General features: G+C 30.4%; 2 protein-coding genes across 5 annotated transcripts in view; one reads left to right on the top strand and one right to left on the bottom strand.

The window, feature by feature from the left end:
* LOC110662800 (F-box/FBD/LRR-repeat protein At1g16930) overlaps window positions 1-22,579 on the bottom strand; it is a 59,739-nt gene extending 37,160 nt beyond the window's left edge. The window contains exons 1-3 of one of the 3 annotated variants that reach the window (XM_021821913.2): window positions 21,494-22,579; window positions 21,176-21,351; window positions 20,083-20,675 (exon numbers count right to left, since the gene is read on the bottom strand). In XM_021821913.2, coding sequence (XP_021677605.2) covers window positions 21,178-21,351; window positions 21,494-22,459 — 1,140 coding nt within the window. In that variant the 5' untranslated portion in view covers window positions 22,460-22,579 and the 3' untranslated portion in view covers window positions 20,083-20,675; window positions 21,176-21,177. Of the gene's footprint in view, window positions 1-20,082; window positions 20,676-20,703; window positions 21,352-21,493 lie in introns of those variants that run through there. The other 2 variants (XM_021821914.2, XM_058135271.1) reach the window with 2 other exon arrangements.
* Window positions 855-9,666, top strand: LOC110656489 (putative disease resistance protein RGA3). 2 transcript variants are annotated; one of them, XR_009143501.1, is made up of 4 exons: window positions 855-1,207; window positions 7,796-7,859; window positions 9,306-9,378; window positions 9,470-9,666. XR_009143501.1 is itself a non-coding variant. In XM_058135270.1 (3 exons), the coding sequence occupies exons 1-2, from the start codon at window positions 4,927-4,929 to the stop codon at window positions 7,849-7,851; spliced, it is 2,679 nt and encodes an 892-aa protein (XP_057991253.1). In that variant the 5' UTR covers window positions 4,902-4,926; the 3' UTR covers window positions 7,852-7,859; window positions 9,470-9,666. The 2 variants fall into 2 exon arrangements, 1 of the variants encoding a protein (XP_057991253.1); XM_058135270.1 differs by lacking the exons at window positions 855-1,207; window positions 9,306-9,378 and adding an exon at window positions 4,902-7,549.
* Window positions 22,580-25,246: the final 2,667 nt, after the last annotated feature.

Genomic DNA, 25,246 nt, shown 5'->3' with positions numbered 1-25,246 from the left:
GCTTTAGAGATTGAGAAAGTGTTTTAACTAGAATCAATAATATGATACCACTATTTTTATATTTAACAGCTAATCCAACAGCTATTTTTTACTAAACACTTCTGCCTTTTATTACTATAAACAGTTAATATCTGACAGTTAATAGCTACCCCTCTAGCCTTTAGAGGTTGAGGGAACGTTTTAACTAGAATTAATAATATGATACTACTATTTTTATATTTAACAACTAATCAAATAACTAATTTAACTGAATACTTCTGCTTTATATCACTATAAATAGTTAACTACAAACAGTTAATATCTAATAATTAACAGTTAGTAAAACAACTGAGAGCTACTAAAATAGCTAACAGCTAATATTGCCGAACAGTTATAATTGTCAAGTGTAAGCAAGGATTGATCTCTTGGTAAATTAAATAGCAAGTTTGTATTAGGCACATTCAAATTGCAATTATCGATTGAATTGGTATTAGTTGTAGGTAAAAATTATAATTTTCAATTAATATGGTAGGGAATTGTAATTGGATATGCTCTATTAGTAAGGAAGCAAAATGAAATTCCTGAAGTTATGCATGTGATATGTTGAAAATTATTAGAGTAACACCTTTATTGTAGTCCATACCATATTATAATCGAGTTAATTTCAGTAGTTGCTTATCAAAGATCATAGATAGATATTCCTTCCATTTGCTTGCCTTTTGATTTGATTCGTTACTTGTTCCTTTTTGTACTTTTCTCAAATGGAGAAAATACCTTGCTTCCTTCTGCTGCCAAAAGTAATGCTGATGCTCTCTTTAGTTTTCTTATTTATATTTATGCTGATGCTCCCTCACTTACTTATCAAAACCCATCAATTTCCTCCATCTTTCCTTCACTTTCAAATCTTAATTTGTGTTGAAAAATGGCAGAAGTTGCCTTCAATATCGCAGAACAAGTAATAACAAAGTTGGGGTCAGTTGCTTTCCAAGAAATTGAATTGATAAGTGGTGCCAAAGATGATCTAAAGAAGCTTGAAAATTCTCTAACCACTATCAAAGCTGTACTTATAGATGCTGAGGAGAAGCAAGAGAAGAGCCTTGCAGTAAAGAGTTGGCTGAGGAGGCTTCAAGATATTGTGTACGAGGCAGATGAGTTGGTAGATGAGGTTGCAACTAATGACTTGCAGAGGATGGTGCAAGCCCAAAGCCAAGGAAAAGTTGTAACACAGGTATGTAACATTATAATTCAATCTGTTTTAAGGTTTTCTAAATTCATTTTTATAAAGTTACACTCTTCCTTGATTTATATATTTCTCATGCTCATTGTGATATTAGTTGATCGTTTGCTTAATTGTATATGTTGATGAGAGAATTTAATAGCATAAAAATTAAAATAAAAATTTTCATATAAGTCATTTAAGAGAGAGAATACAATATGGAGGAATCCTCTCAATTTTGTTCACACTAAAAAAAGAAATTACATAAAAAGGAAAGCCTATGTATACAGCAAATATTGAAACTACCAAGAAATAAAAATCTACTATGAACTAAGAAAATTTCAAGGCTTTCCAAAGTGATAACTTCCTAAGTATAATCTTAAATAGATCTTCTAATTTATTTCATATAAAATAATCTAAAATAGGAAGTCACAAAATAATTAAGAGCATAACTACATATTGTATAACTTGTATAGAACCTTGTAGACATAATACTTGTTACTTTACATTCATTTATTAACATTCTATTCAGTGCCTTCCTTGTTGAAAAAGATTAGCCCTCAAGTCTTGCTCGTTATGATTTGAGATTCTTGCCCTTAGTTGCAATCTCTTTAGGTCTTTCCTAAGCATCGATTAAATTGTTGGTTAACCGGTTTCAATGCAAGCCTAATAGGGGGGATAGGGTTTCACTCGTACACTAAAGGACTTTGAAAAGTAGTTTGGCTCAATGATCGATTGCAAGCAAACTCAGCTTGAGATAGTAACAATCCCACTATGGAATATTTGGCCAACAACACTTCTAAGAAAAATTTTCACACTCCTATATTCATTATTTTAGTTTGACCCTTAGTCTTAAGGATGTTTTATTGAGCTCAATTGAAGTTGTGTACCCACATTACGCCAAAGAGTTCACTAAAAATGACTTATCACTATCAAAAGCAATTGTTTTTGGAACTCCATAAAGTTGCATAATTTCTCTAAGGTGGAGATCAATAATAAGAGAAGCATCAATACTCTTGTTGTATGGCATGAAACACTGCAAGAAATTGTTAAAATAGTAACATAAATTAGAAAACGGATATATTATGTCTATTTCTAAGTAACAACAAAGTTATCACAAAATAGAAACTTAATTTATATATTAAATATTGTAATGGATTAGAAATGAAATATAAACGGACTTTAATGGATAAGAATTTGTTGTTAATTTTAATGCCAAAAAATAAGTACTAAATTATAAATAGATTATAAAAATGAAATAGACACAAAAATTAAGGAAAAAAATAAATAAAGTTTCTAATTTCAATGCTAAAAAATTTGTATCATAATTTCGAAATAGAATGGAAACGGATTTTATAAATTAAGAAGCTTGAAAATTGTAGACGGAAATAGCCCACCATTTTTAAAAATTTTAGAAACAAACTCTGTAATATATTTCTAAATTTAGAAATAGATTTTAAAATCTTATTCTAAATTGTGAAATTTAAGAATTATGGAGGGAAATATCTTCTTCTCTATTTTTCAATTACAAACAAAATTTGCAATTTATTTCTAAATGGTGAATAAAAAATGATTTTCTTCCATCGTTTCACTCATCCTTTCATCTTATTTTCTATAATTTCACTCTTATTTTCACTTTCTTTTTTTTTTCCTTTTATCTTTTATTTTATTTTGTCGTATTTTTTATTAATATTTTTTATTTCATTTTTGTTCCTATTTCATTTTCTTTAATTTTCTTCCTCTCTCTTTTATCTTTCATTTCATTTTTTTTCTTTTACTTTTTTATTTATAACACCTTCTTTCGTTTTAATTTTATTAATTATTTATTTAGTAATTTTTAGTTATAATTATTGTAATTTTTTTAAATTTCATTTTATTAGTAACTTGTTACTTATTTTTAGTAATTTATTTTAATATTCATTTTTAATAATATAAGTAATATTTTAAATTTTTATTATTAATTTGTTTTTAATAAGTATTTTCATAGGGATTAATTTTTTTAGTTAACAATATTTCATGTTATTTATTTTTTAATAATTTTTTATTGTAATATATTTATAGTAATTTTTTTTTGCAAATTTTTAATATATTTTCTGGTAATTTAATTATCTAATATTTTTGAAATATCAGTAATAATATTTTTATAGTCATTTTTTAGTAATTCAATAATAATTTATATTTATGTTTTTAATAATATTAGTAATAACAGTTTTAATAGTCATTTTAGACATTTATTAGTAATTAATTTTCCATTAGTAATTTATTAATTTATTCATAATTTATTTATTTTTCTTTATTAAATGTTACGAAAATAAATACTTTTATTTTGGTTAGTTAGAAATGAATGTCCATTTATAATTAGAAACGGAAATAAAAACAGTTTTTTCAATTATAAGTTATTTTTTAATTCTTTTTTCTGATTAGACACAGATTATAAACGCCAAACAAGAAATGGTTAGCGTTGATCACTTCCTGAGAATGTGATGAGGTTGATGGTGGTGTTGGTTTACCTTTTGTAATCATGGTTTGGATGGAAATAGGTTGACTCTTTTTTCTCTTTCTTTTCCTTCCTTTCTCTCCCTACTCTCTCTATTTTTTGTCATCTGAGTATCATCCCCCTCCTATCTCATTGTTGGCATCACTCTTTGCCCTATTGGGTCGCTGGTTTACCCTCACACTTCAGCTAGCTCACTCCCTCTCCCCATTTGTTGTTGTTGTTCTTCTTCTTCTTTTCCCTTCCTTGCCCATTTCCATGGCTGCCTTTTTTTTTTTTTTTTTTTCTTTTTTGCCTATGACTTGCCAATCTAGAAAATTTGAGAAGTCTTTAGAAAGCTTTCTTCCACAATTCGTTTATTAATTATTACTATCATTTAATTTTTATTATTATTTTTCCTGAGTTGGCTGCTACATTGAACATTCAGTTTAATTTTTAGTTAGATTTTGATTTAATCATTAAAAATATTACAACGAATTAAAAGAGAAAATTAAGAATATATCTTCCAATAATCCAACAAATAATAATTTAAAATTAATCTTATGATAAATTTTACTTAAAACAATAAATAACAATACTAAATTCAACATTTTAAATAATCTAAGTTGAAATTTAAATAAAAGAACTAAAGACTAAAAATAATTGAAATTTTTTTGAAAGAAAACAAGAACTAGGTTCACATTTAAATTTTTGGAGATTGAATGTCTTTAAGTTAGGTGCAATTCTTTCTATTAACAATGTAGAAATGGGTTGAATATAATTTTATATTCAAAAGTTTTTAATAATTATACAAAAAAAATATTAAACTACAACTCACGCAAACAGAGATATTTGATATAAATAACTGAAAAGAATATGTTTTTGTTTCTAGGTATGCAACTTTTTTTCTTCCTCAAATCAAATTTGGTCTCGATCAAAGCTGGGCCATAGAGTTCGGGACATTAGACAGAAGCTAAATGAGGTAGAAAATGAAATTTCTATCCTCCATTTAATGAAGAAAGAAATAATAGCAGATGTGAGAGATAAAAGTAGTGGAAGGGAGACATCATCTGTAGTGAAATATGATATAATAGGAAGGGAAAAAGATAAAGAAAATATGATTGAGTCATTTTTGATTCCAACTAGTCAAGAAAATGTTTCTGTGAGTGCAGTTGTTGGTATTGGAGGCTTAGGAAAGACTGCACTTGCTCAGTTGGTGTATAATGATGAAAAAGTTAAAAATTACTTTGAGAAGAAGATGTGGGTATGTGTTTCTGAGGACTTTGATGTAAAATTGCTAGTTAAGAAGATCCTTGAATGCGCAACTGATGAGGAAGTTTCTAACTTAGAACTAGAACAAATGCATAATCGTCTTAAAGAGAAGTTAGGAGAGAAGAGGTATTTGCTGGTCTTAGATGATGTATGGAATGAAGATAAGGAAAAATGGGATGGTTTGAAAGATTACTTGTTAGTGGGTGCCCCAGGAAGTAAAATTTTAGTCACCACTCGTAGCACAAGAGTTACATTAGTCATGGGTGTGGATTTCTCATATGTTTTGCAAGGTCTAACAGAGAATGAGGCTTGGGATTTATTCGAAAAACTAGCATTTGGAGAGGGGCATGGTGCAGTGAATCCCAACATAATAAAAATTGGAAAAGAGATGGTAAAGAAATGTAAAGGAGTTCCACTTGCAATAAGGAGTTTAGGAAGCCTCATGCATTTGAAAACTAAAGAGAGTGAGTGGTCTTCCATTTTAGAAAGTGAATTATGGAGGTCATTTCAAGAAAATGAGGATGTTCTTTCTGTTTTGAAGTTGAGTTACTATCACTTACCCACTTATTTAAGGCAATGTTTCACTTATTGTGCAATGTTTCCTAAATATTATGAATTCAATAAAGAAACGTTGATTCGTTTGTGGATAGCACAAGGCTACATTGTCTGTTCAAGTAAGGATGGAGATTTAGAGGATGTTGGCGATCAATACTTCAAAGAATTATTATCTCGGTCATTTTTCCATCTGCCAGAAATGATGTCTCATTATAAAGTGCATGATCTTATCCATGATCTAGCACAATCAATAGCAAAGGATAGGTACTTTTCAGTGGAGAGAATTTGTGAAAGAATCCATCATGTGTATTGGCCATTTTCTTTCAATGAAATGGAGAGGCTGGTTGAAGTCAAGGGCATAAGGACATTATTTTTTGAAGGAGTTCTTGAGCATGTGGAATCAGAAAAGGATTTAAACATGATCTTCTCAAATTTTGAAAAGTTACGTGCATTGCATTTGGGATATGTACATTGTAGAGTGCCAAATTCAATAGCAAAATTGAAGTATTTGAGATATCTTCAAATTTGTGGTTATTACATGGAAGCACTCCCAAAGGCCATAACTAATTTGCAAAACTTGCAAACTCTAATACTCTCAAAGTGTAGTAATCTTCGAGAATTGCCGAGAAACATAAAAAAATTGATCAGCCTTAGGTGCCTCATGATTGATGGATGTTTCAATCTAAGATGCATGCCAATTGGATTGGGGAAACTAACTTGTTTACGCCACCTATCAGATTTTGTGGTGGCATGGGATGAAGGCTCTCTGGGGGCTATGCTAAATGAATTGAATGGCCTAAACCAACTTAGGGGAAAGATTGTCCTCCGAAACCTTAAAAATGTGGAAAATGTTGAGCTAGAGTCCAAGCAGTTGATTTTAAGGGAAAAGAAGCGCCTCCAGTCTTTGGAGTTACGCTGGATAAGGAATTACACTTGGTATGTGGCTGAGGACCCTGCTGATATTGTTGAAGTTGAAAAGAGTGAATTACTATTACAAAAGCTCGAGCCTCATCCAAATTTACAACAATTGACTGTGAAAACTTTCATGGGTGTGAGATTTTCAAGTTGGTTGTCTTCTATAACTAGTTTGGTAGAAATTAAGCTTCATTATTGTACAAATTTAAAGCAACTTCCACCATTGGACCAACTCCCTTCTCTAAAAATCCTTTGTCTCAGAAGGCTTGATTCTCTAGAGTATATATCAGATGAGGAGCCTTCCTTTTTGCAATCGCCATCAATTGCATTTTTCCCATCGCTGCAAGAGATTGAACTCGAAAATTGCACTAATTTGAGAGGATGGTGGAGGAGAAGGAGTGGAATTGAACTTCCTCAATTTCCTTGTCTTTCAAAATTGAGAATAAAGAATTGCAAAGATTTCACTTCCATTCTGCTGTTTCCATCTCTCCATCAAGAGCTCCACTTCGAATACACCAGAGCGAGATTGCTACATGAGACGATGGCCAATGCTTCTTTCTCTTCGATTCCTGCCCCACTATCTAAATTGAAGCATTTATATGTAGAAGCCATTCCAGACCTAGAATCTTTGCCTCAACTGCAAAGCCTCACTTCTCTCCAAAAGCTAGAAATTTGGGATTGTCCAAAGCTGGCGTCTATATCTCAAGGAATAGGACGTCTCAACTGCGTTCAGCATCTGATAATCACAAAATGCAAGGACCTTATCCTAGATGACAGTGATGCCATGGAATGGGGAGGTCTCAGGAGTCTTCAATCTCTTTATATTAATGATCTTCCAAAATTGACATCTCTACCAAAGGGGCTTCAATTTGTTACAAGCCTGCAAGAGCTCACCATCAATGGTTGTTCAAGTTTGATGGCTTTATCAGATTGGATAGGCAACCTCACAAAACTTCAACGGCTAAAAATTTCCGATTGCCCTAGTTTGACATCGCTGCCTGAAGGAATGCATTTACTGACCTCTTTACAACAATTGAGGATTTACGGATGCCTCAAGTTGTCTGCAAGATGTATGAAGGAAAAGGGTGTGGATTGGCCCAAGATTGCTCATATCCCTAATCTCAACATTGAAGATCCAGGTTTTTGAATATTCTTATTCTCATTTGTAATTCTGTATTTCTTAATATGTACCCTTATGCTTCTTATGTTCACTTCCTTCTGACATTGGTTTTGCTGCTGCTCAAGAAAAATTAAGTTCTTTTCATATCTTAACAATAAAAAATTCCATGAACCAGAGGTTTTTCACTTTCAATAGTCATTTCTTCTTTTAAAATTTGAATTTAAATTATATAAGATGGATATCCTAACCACAGCTATAATTACAGGAATAACTTCGATACAGATTTCGAGAGGCAGACTTAGAGGAATATCTTCAATATAGAGGTTCTGGTGTGTTCCTAAACTTATGTATTCAATTTAAGCCTTTCTTTTCCTTTCTTAAAATATTTCTACACAATTTACGTACTTACATAATACTTACTATGCTATACTTACCAAATTTTACTTACAATATTTATTTTCTCTTCTTTAATTTATTAAGTTTCAAATTTGCCATGAAAATATGTGAGAAGTGGTTATCATTTATTAAATTGAAATATTTTCTTTTCTTAAATGATACCAATTCCATGGTCTTGAGTTTCTACTTTTAATACTCAGTTCTTTTATATGATTTTTCTAGATTTCACTTTGAACTTTTTTTAAAAACATAAATCAAAATCCGCCTATTGAAATGTAAAATCACCTTTAGACATGTTTAGTTCAATTCTATGATAAAATTCTTTTAATTTTACAAATGAATTCCATGATAGAATTCATTATTTGTGATATTATATATTAAATATGAAATTAATTTCAAATGAAATAAATTTCGTGTTTGGTGTGAATGAATATATCTATTATTGCATACATTTTCTTCTTTTTTCTTTTTAAAAAAAAAATTAAATTAGGGACATTTAACATAGTTATAATGCCATCTGTCTATATACGCATCTGTCTTTCTACGTCTATATTTGTAGATATTTACATTTATGTTCATCTGTCTGTATTTGTATTTGTGCCTGTTTGCATGTGTCTATATCTATATTTGTATTTGTATTTGTTTGTCTACATCTTATATATATATATATATATATATATATATATATATATATATATATATATATATATATATATGTCTATGTGATGGGGCATCTGAAAAGTGGACAGAATACTACATGCTTGGGGCATGTAATACAGCAGAATGACATGCCTAGGGCATGTCATGGGCTGTCTCAGATTTGTCAAGTCTGTTTTTCCAGATTTTTAAGGACTTCTAACTAATTCTAACTCTAATTGGACTCTATATGCTCCTAGATACCTGTATTTTTGTTTCTTATTTAATTTAGGTCAATTAAACGTTATTCCTATTTAGTTTAGGACTTTTAAAGTCCTTTCCTAATTAGTTTAGGTCTTTTAAGTTATTTTCCTATTTAGTTTTAGGTGCCTCATATTCTATAGATTTTTGTTAACTTTTCATATGATTCTCTTAATAAAGCTTTGTTTTACTTTATTTTATCTTAGACTTTATTTATTTTAAGGTCTTAGATTAGATCTTCTTTATCTAAGTTTGATCGTGTGTCGGTATTTTTTCACGCTACATGCTGCGTCAACTTTGTCTATTGTATTTATATCTATATCTTTATTTAAATGAATTTTCGTTCAAATGAAACATTCAAATTTTGGATTTACAAATAAATTTCATAAAATTTTATAGAATTCATTTATATCAAATAAAACCTTAATCTTATTTCAAAGTTGATATCACAATTCTATCTAACCCATTTATAATGCCACAAGGATGCATGTCAATGGAGATGGATATGCAGAATAGAGCGAAACAATCAAGAATTCTAAGCTACTTTTAAATATGGTACTTGTAAATCTGGCATACTACTTCAAACATCATTTTGCCTTCACTTTTGTCTTAAAGGGGTTAACTAGTTTTGTTCACAAATTTGCAGGAGTTGGATGCACAAGTCCACAAATTTGATCATTCTCTAAATAGGCAATTTGTCGGGATCTATTGGATGGCATTTGTACTTTTCATTTGCTAAATTATGACAGTGTTGATTTATACTGTATATAATGAATGATTATATAAGACATATGGATGACATTAATTCTAAAGAAAAATATATGTGATCTTGAAGATACAACTTCCCAGCGCACCCAGTAATCATATCTTTCTTTATTTTGTAGATATTATTCAAGTTGAGATTAACTTAAAATCTATTGTTTAAAAAAATCCGTTGAAGCTTTCTCATTTGAATCACTAGTTCAAGTATTGCACTAATTGTTGTAAGAGAATTTTATGGTAGAAGCTACAAAACTTTTTTTTTTTTAACAACTTATTTTTTTTTAAATATAATATAATTTCTAATGTTATTTTAATATTATTTTGTAACTTTAAAGACTTTAATTAAAAATATTATTTTTAAGTATGAAATTAAAATTTCGTTTAGTTATTTGGCTTAACTATTTATATTAAATAAATATCATTTTTTATTATTAGATGCTATATTTTGATTAAGTATAGATTTAATAATGATTATTTTAATATTAATTTATTGTTTAAACATATTTTATGAAATTATTTTAAATCCTTAAATTTAATTTTAGAACTTGATTATCTCGATTGTTATTCTATACTTTTATTTTTAGATATTTTAAATTTAATGTAACCATTTATTTATTATTATTATTGTTGTTGTTGTTGTTGTTTTATTTAAAACTAGATTTAAAGAAATTAAAGTAAAATTGGACGTAATTGAAAGAAGAAAAGAACCTAATTGAAGACCCTAGAAAAGTTTAGGGACTTCAGATGTAATTAAAAAAAACTTTAATTTTCGAAAACCCAACACCCCTCCCCCACCACCACCACAACCACCCCATCTTCTCTTCCTCCCCATCTTCTCCCTTCACTTTCTTCAAGTTTTTCACTCAGTGAAGACCACCATGGCCGACCGGCAAGGGACCACCCTCTAGCATAGGCCGGCAACAATCAACCCCAAACAACCATGAATGGTGGCAAAAATGGAGAGGAAAGAGGGGAGAAGGTGTATAATGCACACAAGCTTCAAGCCACAATTTCGGCAAAAGGTGGCAAATGAGTCAACATCTCATAAGCTTTATTTCCCAACCAACGGTACCTTGAACTAACGCTGGCAATCACAACAATGAGGAGAGAAAAGAATGTGTTTTTAGACCTTTTGGCATAAATCTCAAGCAAATGGAGACATGTTTTGATGTTCAAACTTGGGGATTGTGACCTACACTCTGCAAGCTTCTATTTGACATCGACGATGACTCTATCAGAGATTGGATAGAGAAGATGCTCATTAGATGAACTCAACTAAATTGGCCTATATGGGATGATCAGGACAAAATTTTGATGAGCCATCTTTACATATGTGACTAACGGTCTTTAAGGATTCCGAAAGTGTACTTAGATCAATGATAACTTACTAGCATATGAGACTAAGTTTTCACCCCGATCTGGGTGTCCAATGGCCCATCTCAGAAGGTGTCATGTTTATAGTTGATCCTAGTGTTTTTGGATATTTTGGATGTATTCCAAGCAGCAGAATTTATAAAAAGTGAACTCAAACTCAACTTATGTGATTTTTACCTAGTTTTAGGATAGCTGATTAGTTAATAAAATATTCTTGGCATAGTGGAATTAAGTAAAAAAAAAATAAGTTTAATTAATACAAGAATGATATAGAGGACCTCTAGTAATATTTTTCATAATTTTTAGAGCACTGCAATTATTTAATTGGATTGTAGAGGAGTTAAGAACTCAAACTAGATAACAAACTTTTGGACATAGATTATGGTTCATATAGGCCCTAGATAGGCATGTGAATATATGTTGTGGACCTGAAGCCACGTATGTTGTGATTTGTTGTGTTTTCTTACGGGGAGATTAAATCTAGTTATAAAAGAGACTATGCTGAAATTTCAAAAATACCCAAGAATTAATTCTTACTTTTGTAGTTTAAATTAATTAGTTATTTTTATCAGTCAATTAATAGATGTCAGTATGTCTATATAGGTGATTGGGGCCTGCCGTCCTCTTCTTTCCAAACAGACCAAATGCAGTTGGATTGACTAGCCTATGAGTTGGATATTGATTATTTTTATAATTTGAATATTCATTATATTTTTATATATTAGGCAAAAGACCTTTTTAAGCCCTTGAGAAATAGACCAATAGTCACTTAAACTCTGGTCAAACCAATTGCATCACTTAAACCCTTAAACTTCTTAAAATATCCAATTAACCCCTTAAACATTAACACTGCTAAGTCTCCGTTAAAGAACTAAGAAAAATGAACATTTAATCCCTTAAAAAGTAACTCAATAGTCATTTAAGCTCATTGAACAAAAAATTTTAATTTTAAAATTTTAATAATTAAGTTTCCAAATAAATTATGTTAATTAAATTGTTAAAAATGAATAAAATAATTTTATAAAATCTATAAAATAAATTATATATTGTTAAAAATTTTATAAATATTTAATTTTAAGTTCATTAAAAATGTAAAAAAAAAAATCTTTTACTTTAACCAAACACTGAAATGAATTTAGATTTTTCTTTATTTTCTCATCAACCAAACACTAAACTTTAACCTCAAAATCCTTTTGAAAAACATTTTAAAGTATCATTAGAAAATATGTGTAATCATTCTATAGATAAATAACAAAAGTCATAAAATTATATTTAAATTTTGAATTATAAGGTATTGTTTTAGATTTTCTTAATAAAGCTAATAAGGAATTATAAGGTTTTAGATTTTCTTTATTTCTCAATTATAGTATAGTTTGAATCTTATATTTATATAAGAAAATTAAATTTAAATTATATATATATTTTTACGGCTTTTGTTATTTATCTTACATATTAGATAACATTGATATATTTTTTAGTGATACTTTAAAAATTTTTTAGGGAAATTTTGAGGTTAAAGTTTAGTACTTGGTTGATGTGAAAAGATAGGAAAATCTGAATTATTTTCTGTATTTTATTGAAGTGGAGGATTTTTTTTTATTCTTTCCTAATAAAATTAAATTTAAATTTTTATAAATTAATAATTTTTATTTATTTTATAGATTTTATAAAATTATGTTATTTATTAACAATATTAATTAATATAATTTATTAATAAGCTTAATTATTAAAATTTAAAAATATTAAATTTATTTGTTAAATGGGCTTCAATGACAATCGGATTATTTCTTAAGGACTTAAATATTCATATTTTTTTTATTTCTTTTAACAGAGACCTAACAATGTTAAGATTTTAGACTTTTTTGAGCTATTTTTAAAAGTTTAAGGATTTCAACGGCTATTTTAAAAAGTTTAAGTGCTTATGTGTCCCACTTAATTTGACTAGGGCCTAAGTGACTATTGACCTATTTCTCAAGAGTTTAAAAGGCCTTTTGACTAAATTATTTTATATTTTCTAGCATGCTTATACATTTATGTATATGAAACTAGTTATTATCTTAGAAACATCCCCTATCTGTTGCATTATAATTTGTTTCTATTTGTATCACTTTGGGGTAAGTTGGAGTTTATATACGTATGTATTATGGATGTGGAATCATGAGGTAACTAAATATTTGCTGACTCCCAAGGATATAGATATAGATATGGATGGGCGGGATAGGTACAACACTATATTTTGCCAACTCTCGTATAATGGAATAAGAGAACATATTCAATTTTAGACAACCAGGATCAATTCCCAATATGTATGATAGGTATGTTTGTACCTCCAATTTATCTTATCTTTCGATGATTAGGTGATTTATTTGTTTAATGCATTTTCATTTATATAACTGCATTAAAAATAGATAGTTATAAAAATTATAATTACAATAGATATCTAAACTTTTTGAGTCGGACGCTCATTTTTGTTTAATATAATTTTTGCAAGTTGTAAGAGGAGCATTTTCCCTTCAAAATCTAACATGTATTTTCTCCCACAGGATATAATATTGTTTAATTAGAAATTGCTATTTAATTAATTATTTTATTTCATTCTTAGAACCAGCTGTGATACTAGTGTTTAGTAATATGCCGTACTAATTAATAATAATTAATGGTATTGCACTAATTGATAATAAATTTGAGTCATCTTAAAAATTTTTTCGTAAAGATAAATAATAATGAACTCTAAATTTAATAATTAAATAGTCAAGTAATTTAAAAATAATCAAAATGATAATAATAAAAAAAATACGATAGTAAAAAATAATTTAAATTAATATAAAAATATTTAAGTAGTTTAACAAATTAAAATAAATAAATAAAATTTGAAAATTCAATTAACAAAATAAAACACCTAAATAAAAATTTAAAGAGGACTAAAGCATTCCTTCTAATTAAGAAGATTTAACTAATTAAAAGGGAAAGAAAAAAAAAAAACAAGCAGGTCAAACTATTCAAAGATATAATAGTAAAATTAAAAAAGAGTTTATTTTATTAATAAAATAAAAATTTTTAAAAGGAAAGGATATAATGAATAAAAAACCGCAATATGATAAAATGATCAGAACTTTATTGCTAAAATAGTTAATTACACTTTATTGTAAATAAATCATTTTTAAATTATTTCAATGTAAATATTAATAATAAAATAATTTGTCTTTATTTTATTAAGAAAATAAAAATTCTTTGAAGGTAAGAATATAATAAAAAAAACCATAACATGATAAAATGATCGAAACTTTATTATTAGAACAATGAATTACATTTTATTATAAATAAAATTATTTTAAATTATTTCATTGAAAATAATAATAATAATAATAATAATAATAATTTAAAATAATTAAAATTGAAATAAAACATTGAAATGAGAAAAATCATTTGAATTTATACATATATAAGTAGTTTAAACTAAAAATTAAAAAGAAAAAAGAAAAAAAAAACAGATGGTAGTAAAGAGGTAAAAAAAAAAAAGATTAATAATAAAATAATATTTAGCATGAGTTTTAGCTTATGTGCCATCAAAGTCGCACTTTCATGATAAGATTTAATAATATATATGGCCTGTTTTACTAAATCATGATTCCCGACAAGCTTTTTTTTTTTTCCAATTTTTCCTGTTTTGAAATCAACCTCAATTTTCAATAATGTCATTTTGAAGGGGAATAATGATTTAGAGTTAAAAACAAAATAGCAGAGAGGTCGCCATGAGAGAGAGAGAGAGAGAGTTGTGAAATGCTAAGCTTTCTACTTTAATCAGGGTTACTTAAAATGAGAGTGGAGGGCAATGAGGAAGACAAATCCTCTTTTTGCTAATGGTGCATAATGAGGTGCCACTTTGTTACAAACTAAATCTACGAGTTTTTTTTTTTTTTTTTTTTTTTAATTTTCCCTAAAATTTATTTAATTTGATTAACTAAATAAGCAATTTTTGAAATAAGGGTGTTTTTGAAATAAAATTTGTTTATCTTTCATTTCACCTTCATTATTTTTTTTTTCACTAACAAAAAATTGGTGTCCAATGGGATGAAAGAATCATTTGATTAACAAAATTAAACTTTAGGTTAAATAATCGCCTTTTTAAAATAGGAGACTACTGATTAATATTATCAAATCTTAAGAACTAAATAATTATTTATCCTTATAAAAATTAGTTTATAACAATGTTCTCCCTCTCGCTATCATCTAATTTTCGTTCAAATTAAGAGCATATGGACTCCATAAAAAAGAGAAAGAACATTACAATTTATATGAATGGAGCTTTAAAAAATTTGTAACTGGTTTGGCTTATAAAAATTAGTTTATACGTTATATTGTCAATTAAGACTAATTAATTAATACAACATAGATAGAAAAAGTTAAATAAAATTTTAAAATTATATTTGTGGGTTGTCAAAGTTGTATAAAATCAACATTAGTTTATGTGAAGTTACTATTTTGAATTACGCTTGAAATATTGAATGTTAATAATCGGATTTTTGTGAAAAATTTGATATTTGATATTTAATATTTAATTTCATCCACAATAGAACCAAGACCCTGACTAAAACCCATACCTTCTGCTATATCCACTTTCATAATAACTATGGAGATGTCTACAAGTACAAATCAACACATTCCCTAATAATCTCTAAGTTCTAATAGAATCATTGCCAGCATACCACTCTTGTTGCAAGAAAATTAAGACTAAATTTGATAGAGCGTAATGCCATGCAATATAATCAATTATGTAATAGAATCAAAGTCGTAATATTATATAATTTAATTATCATTACATAATTTAATTATCATTACAATACTATGTTTGGTTGCAAAATAAAAATATAAATAATATAATATAATAATAATTTTTATTTTAAATATTTAATTTATTTATGGTGTTAATAATCACTAGTAATAATTGAAATGATTGCTTATTTAATGTTATTAGTAGCTAAGTAGTGGTGATGCTGGCAAGGTGGGGATAGCTGTGGTAGTAGGGGCCAAATGGTGGTGGCATTAGCGGTGGCAGTGACTAAGTGGTGGTAGTGGTGGTGGTGGTGGCAAAGTGAGAGTAGCAATAGTAGTATCCAGATGGTGGTGGTGGTGGTAGTAGTGTAGATAATAAATGAACAAAATCAAAACAAATAATCATGATTATATTAATTTTTGCATGTAATGATTATTATATTACTTTTTAAGTATAATTGATTACGTGATATAATCATTATTCTATTACATCAATTTTTTTCTTTTTGTGTTACTAAATAACGTAATCAAATATGCAATGTAATCACGATTTCATTACAACTTTGATTACATTATATCAAACATTACCTATGTTCAAGTATTAATACAATTCCACTTTGTCAAAGCATAGACCTAGAGGAGTTATGAGCTCAAAACCCAGAGGAGTTATGAGCTCAAACCTCGAACCTAAGGGCACTTCTTAAACAGATGAATCTAACTCTCTAAAAGCTCCACACTGCATGCACTGGTTCGGGACGATAATACCTTTGTGAATCTAAGTTTCCCTTGTAGGCAAACTCTATTGGAGAATAGACCAAATAGGGCACTAATCTTTTAGTGATGTGGTGGAAGATGAAGAAGCCAAATTAGCCAAAAGCATAGCTTTTGATACATGATAGCCGTACCTAACAGTATAATTTCTTTTTTTTTTTTTTAAAAGGTAATTAGGATTCCATCAATAGTACAAGGATTACAAGGCACAACGCTGAACATAAAAGATCCAAAAATACCTAAGCAGTACCTCGTAATCCCAAAGCCGAACACAAGGCCCAGAGGCCACAGCCCAAGGAAACCTAGCTAGGTGTCAAGTCCATTAACCCAAAGACTCCAACCCAACAAGTGGAGCTCTCTCATAGTACCAAGCCACCAAAAAAATACTAAGCAGTAGCAGTAACACTAACGAATGAGGCAATGGCGACTACAAGAAGGACCAAGCATAGCAAAGGTCATTTACACATCAGAGAAAACAAGCTTGGCTAAAAGAGTCCAACTAAGGCCTTAATTTATACCTCTTGCTCTCAAGCCATCACCAACAGCTGTAAGAGTCAAATCTAGATCTGCTGACGGTGGTTCCATAAGAAAAAAAATAATGAGTTTCATGACTTCTTAATCTCTTTTAGCCATAGCCATAGGGAGGCCAATCATCACAAGACTGACAAGGCCCTTGAAAGTCAGTGAGTTCAAGGAACCACCAAGAATATAGCTTCGACTAACACACAACTTCCACACACACATCCTCAATAGAGCCCTCACATGCAAATACATATTTGTAAAAAAAACCAATCCAAAAGAGCTATTTACATTCCAACCCTGAGAATGGTAAGGGTCAACTCCACTCTCTAGGCTGGGAGAGGTCCTTCCCATGCCTGAAAAGGGGCAAGGCCTCTAGAAAGGCAGCAAAACCAGCGACTTTAACTTGGAGAAGGAACCAAGCAAAGAAAAATCTCTCTCAAGAAAATACAGAAGGAGATTTTGACCATTATGGATGGTAGGCCAAACTATATACTAGGTGATAATTGTGCGTTTAGTGACAAACTCAAAATTAAGGGTATTTGGTTTGGATTGGAAAAAAAAAAAAATTTGAATGAACTAAAATTTATAACAGACCAAGCTGAATTGAATTAGTAAGAAAATCAAATCGAATCGAACCAAATTTAATTTAGTTTAATTTCTTAATTTGGGCTTCATGTTGGACTTTTTTTAGACTTATTTTAAATTCATTTCAAACTTAATTTTGTTATATTTGGTATTTTTAACTCTAAATATAGTTTTAAATTATTTATTTTTTTTCCCTTTTATATCTCTATGAATTATAGACAAATTAAATATAAAAAAATAATTGAAATTTACATGAAAATAAAATAAAAAAATGCCAATAAAATCTATATCTCAAAGCGTTTAAACATCTAATTATAGTACTTGTATTAAATTAAATATTCAATATTATACTAAGGGAAACTTTTTTAAGCAAAATTCAATTTAAATTTCTCAGGGAAAGACAATAAAATAAAATAGCTTGTTGGGTAGGAGAAAAAACTTTGCGAAGGCACCTATCGTCCAAAAAGGAAAACAAATTAACCAAGTAAGGCATGCATGCATTCGTGGTCAAAGCTATTGCTATTGCTATGTCGACAATGTAGTTCAGTTATTCAAATAAAACACACCTATTGCAGAAATAATAAGTATATTCTTACGACTCTTTTTTGCTTCAAAGGTACTAAAACTTGAATGTACTTTAAGCTATCAAAATCACGGTAAATATTAAAAAAAATGTATTATACAATTAATTTTCTGAAAATTGTTAAGAATGGTCCTACCTTTGATGATTGTGCCAAGATTGAGTCAGCTCGTCTCTTACAGCTACTTGCACTCTCTTCTTTCTCTCACATATGCCATACATCCTTTGCTGCTCTCAATATCCTCCATTTCCAAACAAAATCAAATTAATAGATTTATCTCTTTCAACAAATCCAAAATAGAGCCTTCACAAAGTCATCAAAATAACTCAAACTCAACGGACCAAATACTATTTTTCCTCCACCACTTTCACCACCTCGCCTTATCTAGAGCAAGAACTTGCAATCATGGTTGTTGCACTGAATGGCGATGGCTATGGAGAACAAGGACAAAGGAAATCAGGGACCCATGGTTCAAAGCACAAAGGAAACAAAAATATAAGTAGAAATAAATCAATTCACTTGTTCAATTAGGACAAAAAAAAAAAGAATCACATTATTTATTGATGAGAATGGAGTTCAAAGGTTGTATCCTTGTGTAATAACCTATAATCAATGGGTATTGTTACATTGATGAAATGCAGGATTTAAAATGATTTATTATTTTCTAAAATTTGAAGAATACTCATGTTGCATACAAGTTGTTTAATGAAATGCTTAACCTTTGCTTATCCAAAATGAATGAGTTGGTGCTGTTCTCCATTAAAACATGCTTTTGCGGAGTATACTTTTGCCAGAAGAGAAGCATGTCTCAATTCTCTGTTCATTGTTTTTCAACTCTCCTTCATCTTCCACTTTCGTAGACTACTCCAAAATGTCCAGTAAGCCATCATCAACCCCAAGCAAAAAAAAAAAAAAAAAACAACCACCTTGGCCCATTATTTGTTGTTTGTGAACTAAAATTTTCATTTTTTATTAGAGATTTTATTCTATAAAGAATTTCCCAACACATTTTCTCTAATAAATTCTCATAGTTTGTAAAAAATTGATTCTTTGTGGTTTTATGTAATTTGATTCTTTTAGTTTTGTGAAAATCAATTCTTGTGGATTAGAGAGAGAATCAAGAAAACTTAAAAGAAAGAAAAACCAATAGTTCTCCCCAAATAAAAAATCACTGCTACAAGAACAGCTTTAAATCATCTTGTTCCTTCATGGACAATGGTTTTTTGTTCTTTGAATGAAGATAGGGACAAGGTGAAAGGGAAGGGAAGGCATATGGCATGGCGTGGAAGTAAAAGGGAGAGAAGTGTAAAAAGATTTAATAATAAAATAATAATAATATTTAATGAGATTAAATTCCACGTTAGCATCATTTTACTTGTTCACTCGCTTCATCACGCCTAATTACACGACCTGTGCTGATTGCGCTAATTTGTACATAAAACTAGCCACAAATTAAGTTCTCATAGGAGGATATTTCAACTATTAATCTCAACAAACAAAACCATACCAGATAATGGCTACTTAAGGATAATAAAAAAGAATCGCTTTATATTAAATAGCAAATACTGGTGTTCCTAGGGCATATATATGGAGTTTTGTAGAATAACCATAACCATCACCATTACCATTATCCAGCTGAGCTATTGATTAGTGTAGCTGATCAGTTTCCTGAGGCTAATGACAAAAATAATCAGGTTCAACGCTTAGAATTATAACCATTAGCATAATAATTACTTAGATTACTGCAGTACATCAGATTCAAAAGGCTAAGTTAATCATTTGATAACTTCCAAGTCTTCAACTGATGTAGAACTTTGTTTGTAAGCAGCTTCACATCACACCCAGGCGACAATGGAAAAGAAATTCTATATTACAAAAGTTAGTGAAAAAAAAAACCCTTATTATAATTCAATTTCACAGATAGGCATCTTCATGCAAAAAATCAGCATTTTCCACAGCAGTCCAAAATACGCTTCAAAATAATGACAAATACATAGCCACACTTATTTTTTAATACAATATAAAGGAAAGATACCCACATTACAACAATCATACTCACTCTTTTTCCTAGTAAAAGGGAATCTATCCCTTTTAGCACATTGTAAACTAGGATGGAGAACAAATTTTCAAATCACCAAATACAACACACTAAAGAAAACAACAGCCAAGCATAACGGAGTATCCCAGATAAGCAAAGCCTTGTTGAAAAGATAAGCTTTTCTTGAGAAGATTAAAAAAAAAAAAAAGGTTTACTTATTTCAAGTCTTAAAATCATGCGTGTTTTCATAATGTCTAGAATAGTAGTTAGAAAAAGAGAAGTGAAGATGCTGAAATTGACCTTATTCACCTTAATGGGTAAGGTAAAACATAATCCACAAAGTACAGTCAATTGTTCTCATAATATCGATAATTCAACCATAGAGCAATTGTAAGACAGGAAGGATGAAGACGCTAGGAAAGGAAAAGCAAGAAGCCCATAATCGCCTATGAAGCAGCAAAAATGTCAATATATTTCTCTTGTCGGAAATAAGGCAATATGGTCAGTATAGAAGACTAAATGCTGCTCGAAAGTACTAGGAACAAAATTCAATTTGCAAATGGACTTGGTAATCACTAATCAACTGTATCACAATTTACTTGCTTCGGTCTCTAGTATTTGAGAAAGATACAAATGTTCATGAACATTGAAAGTAAAAAAAGATGCGAAGGTTCTTGTCTAAAATTAACCTTGTTTTTGGAAGACTGTTGCACTTCTAAAGTTTTGAAGGCTGCATAATGCAAATGATATAGAATAGGTTGAGGCCTTTGGGAAAAACAAAAGGAAAATTTGCTGGCTTTATCTTTATACAATAAGGTAAAGGGGCAAAAAAGGTTATAATTTGTGGCTTAAAAAATAGCATCATGATGCAGTAGAAGAAATAAATCACAGAGTCGTAACTGAAGCATAATATTGTCAAGAAAAAAAAAAGTAGATTTATGAGTACCTTCAAGATTTGACGATTATAAGATCAGCACCAGACGAGTCACCAAGTAAGTAGCGCATTACATGAGAAGGTACCTTTGATGATTTAGTATTGTAGGGCAAGTACAATTTCAAGGACTTCAAATTAGTAAAGGGAGAAGGTTGCTTTTCTAGTAGACCTGGAACCAAAGTAAGGACCTACGCACATGAGAAACCAAAATCCATATGAGAGAATAGATAAACAGTCTAAAGATACCTGTAAGCCTTTGATTGTTACCACAAAATGCAGAGGAAAGTGAAAAAATCATAAATATAGTGCTGTTTGTGAAGGCGTCTATACCTCAATGGTATGATAGTGCAGTTTGACATATTGCGCTTTATGTAATCCTCGGAACATATTGATCACATTCATGTTGTCATTTTCCTCTTCGTACTGCCGGTAACAAACTCGATCAACACTAATATCCACAAAATTAACAGAAGGAAGGCTGATTTCACCGAAATCCATAGGCTTCATCCAATCATGTCTAAAGGAAGTGAGGTTTGGAGCAAGAATTTCAATCTTTAATTCCCAGAAATAACCCCAGCTATAACTCCTCCTATATCTACTCCCAAATGAAAGGCTCCTATATCTACTCCTATAGCTACCCTCGAATGAAAGGCTAAGTAGTTGCATCCCAGAAATTCTAAAAGACTTTACCATTCCAAAGTGGCAATTGGTTAGGCTTAAATTCTTCAAATTGGGACAATTAACAAAAGGATCAAAAAACTCGTCAGTTTGATGATAAACGTCAAACCAACAATTTTTCAGATGCAACGAATTCAGCATTGTAAAAGAAGCAAGTGACTGAGGTAAAGTTTTAAACCACTTCAAATTAAGAGTTTCAATTGATTTACTATTGAGAAGTGCGTCTGGTAAGCTTGTGTTTACCTCCATGTGAAGATGCTGAAACCAATGAGACTCAACGCAGCTTATGACCTTTTTAATTAAAGTTTCATCCATCTTCCAACAATGCCCACAATGGAAGCCAAACTTGCCACCAAAAATCGGGTTGTCAAGGCGGCTATACAAGACTTTGCAAACGAAATTTTGAAAATCTGATTTTGTATGAAAGGATCGATAATCAAAATTGAGATGAGGAAGAGAAACCCAAAAATCTCTCCATCGCTTTGACAGTACACAACTTTGGATTGCTTGTTTAGTGTCGAGACATGAGAAGATTTGATGAAGAAGCGGGTCAGGCAAATTGCTCAACCTGTCTCTACTCCTTCTAGCTTTCTCCTTACTCACATCAGAAGAACCCATTCTGTTTCAACTGTTCAACATGCGCCAACGCTCTCTCTCTCTCTCTCTCTATCTCAATTGTTCTCCTTTCAAAGTCTAGCAAGAGCCATATATTGTCTCGATCAAGAATACCAAGAGACAATATCAACTCTTGATCCTCCCATAAATTATTTATTTATACAATCAAAAGTATTCATATAGGGAGCTGAATAGCACGACGCATACAATTCTTCCATGAATTGTTTATTTATACAATAAAAATGATAGAAAGTTAATAAATGAGCTGAATTGTGTTTGTGGGACCTTAAAATTAAATAATAATGTATAAATAAAATTTTATGAGTAAAAAATTGATTTAATTTTAATTACTATTAATAACATTATTAATAACAAGATTTAATTTGGACCTAATTTTTCACAATTTTTACAAACTCATTTTATTAACGACCTAATTTTGATTCATCACTAAGACATTATGGCTATAGCTATAAAGGTTGTCGATTCTATTTCTCCCATTTAAAAGTTCATTGTTGAATTTCAGTATTTTTAGTTAGTGTTTTTTGTTATTGAAGTATGTTTGCTTAGTTTTGAGTGTTTTTGCTAGTTCTATTAGTTGACAAATTCATGTTAAGTATTTTTATTTTATTATATATATATATAAAACTCTTATTTGCATAAAAAATAATTTAATCAGCTCATTAATTATTTTAGGTCCATGATTAATTGAATTAGTTTTTGTGAAATTAATTTTATTATATCAGTTTAATTATGAGATCTAAATTAAATATTTAGGTATTATTTTTGGTTAGTTATCAGAAAGGGATTAATCAACTAAAGGGAGTTACCAGATCATGAGCAAGTTATGAGCAGTTAAGAGAACAGATGCTGGAAAGTTATGGAAAGACATGAGACGTGAGCAAATGCCGGTTTTGGAACCTTCACAATAACAGTCAAGTGCTATTATAAATATGCTCTATTGTGCAACGTTAAAGGCTCACCTAACCACTCAATCAATCAAACAACAATAGACTCCAGTAATCTATCTATCTTTAATTTTATCTGGCTTTTATTTTTTTAGCCTTTCATTTATTTTTCAAGCCTTATACTTGAATTTTCAACAATTAATATAATTTTCGATTACTTTAATTATTCATTTGAAGTGAGATTTTGGCAAAGTTGCATTCAATCTAGTTAGCTTCCCACAACCATTTGAGGGAAGTCAGAAAAGCGCACAACTGATACATTCCATATCTGGTATGCTCGCATTCCTAAGCTGTTAGCCAGTTAAATTGTTTTCTAAGTAAACAATTTTTTACATGTCTAGTGGGACCTAGGTCTCATTTCACTATTCGACAACATAATTTTTGCAAGCTACACCATGCTTCCACAAACCAAAAGCAAAGAAACCACTGAGTCTTAAGACTCAAAGGGAAGTCCTACTGTAATTGGTCCAAATGTGCAGGTTCCACTCATGGTGGAACACTTCAAAAGGCGACCATCACAGGGAAAAGAAGTCCAAATTCTAGATGCATCAGACACTATATTTACCTTACCCACTGACTCAGTACAGGAGCGGGGTGGAGCAATTTATAATATTTTTGATATGGAAAAACTAGCATCTACCATCATGAATGATTTGATAAAAGGCATCAATTCGTGGGTGGAAAAATCTCATCAATTGGATGCATAATTTATTTCTACAAAATATAATATTCTAATTTCTGTGTTACTTCCTGATGGCTAGGTTCCTAAGCCAGAGGAGTCCGATTTGGCATCCAAGACTGCCAGGGATATAGGAGGGCAGTCCTTACCATGACCTCCCTAAGCCAACATCGAGGGAAGCCGAATTCAGACTGAAGAAAGGTACCAGCCATCCCATAGTAGAGATGAGCACATAGCGAGACAACCTAAAACACCAGTGTAAGTCAGCCGCCCTAATGGCAGAATAGGTGTTTTTATGCAAATTATTGGAAACAGTAACCCTGCAACTCATTCGAGCAGTTATGATGTACAGACTATTGCAGGTCCTCAGATTGCTCCAGTGCCTTAGTAGGTGCTTACACTGTAGGTAACCTTTGGCTTAGGGGTCAACAGTTATAGGGGAACCAATGTCCCAGTGGTGCAGGTGTTGCACCCAATTGCAACTAGGCCCCAGGTGTCGGTACCCATAGTTTATGTTTTAATAGTCCCAATCGTGCCACAGGTGAACATCAATGTAGTCAGGGATGCCGTTCAAGAGCTGTATAGGCCGAGCCTTAAGCAAATTGGCCACCCAGAATTCCACAAGCCATATCTTGACACCATTGACAACCCATATCTGAGAGGGTATTGTATCCTTGAATTCAACATTTTTTCAGGGGAAGATGGGTAGTTAACTTATGAAAGGTTCATAATACAGTGTGGAGAATTGACAAATTATGAAAACTTTGCTAGTTACAAACTGAGACTATTCCTAAATTAACTTACTGGAACTGCTTTCACCTGGTATTCAACTCTTCTGAGAAACTCTATTTTTTCTTGGCAGGAAATAAAGAGGTTATTCCATACTTAATTCTTCTAAGCCAAACCCAAAGTGTGCATAGCTGAGCTTTCCAATATGACCTAAAGGAGTGGAGAGTTGGCAAATGCTTTCATTGCATAGTTCAAGAAGATAAGGAACAGGTGTAAGGTGTTCCTACCTAAAACTGAATGTCAAAATGGCTTAGAGGGGGTTAGACATCATGCTTTAGAAGAAGTTTTAGGGGATGGTATTCAACTCTTCTGAGAAACTCTATTTTTTCTTGGCAGGAAATAAAGAGGTTATTCCAT

Source organism: Hevea brasiliensis, chromosome 14 (genome assembly GCF_030052815.1).
Source record: "Hevea brasiliensis isolate MT/VB/25A 57/8 chromosome 14, ASM3005281v1, whole genome shotgun sequence".
In the NCBI taxonomy this organism is placed as follows: domain Eukaryota; kingdom Viridiplantae; phylum Streptophyta; class Magnoliopsida; order Malpighiales; family Euphorbiaceae; genus Hevea; species Hevea brasiliensis.
The sequence above is the reverse complement of the archived record's forward strand: the minus strand, read 5'-3'. Positions and strand labels throughout refer to the sequence as shown.

What these genes read in the sequence shown, in the direction of transcription:
- LOC110656489 (XM_058135270.1), top strand. Translation starts at nt 4,927, where the DNA reads ATGTGGGTATGTGTTTCTGAGGACTTTGATGTAAAATTGCTAGTTAAG. An exon ending in TCTCAACATTGAAGATCCAG is followed by an intron (nt 7,550 to 7,795) that starts GTTTTTGAATAT and finishes CTATAATTACAG; the next exon opens with GAATAACTTCGATACAGATT.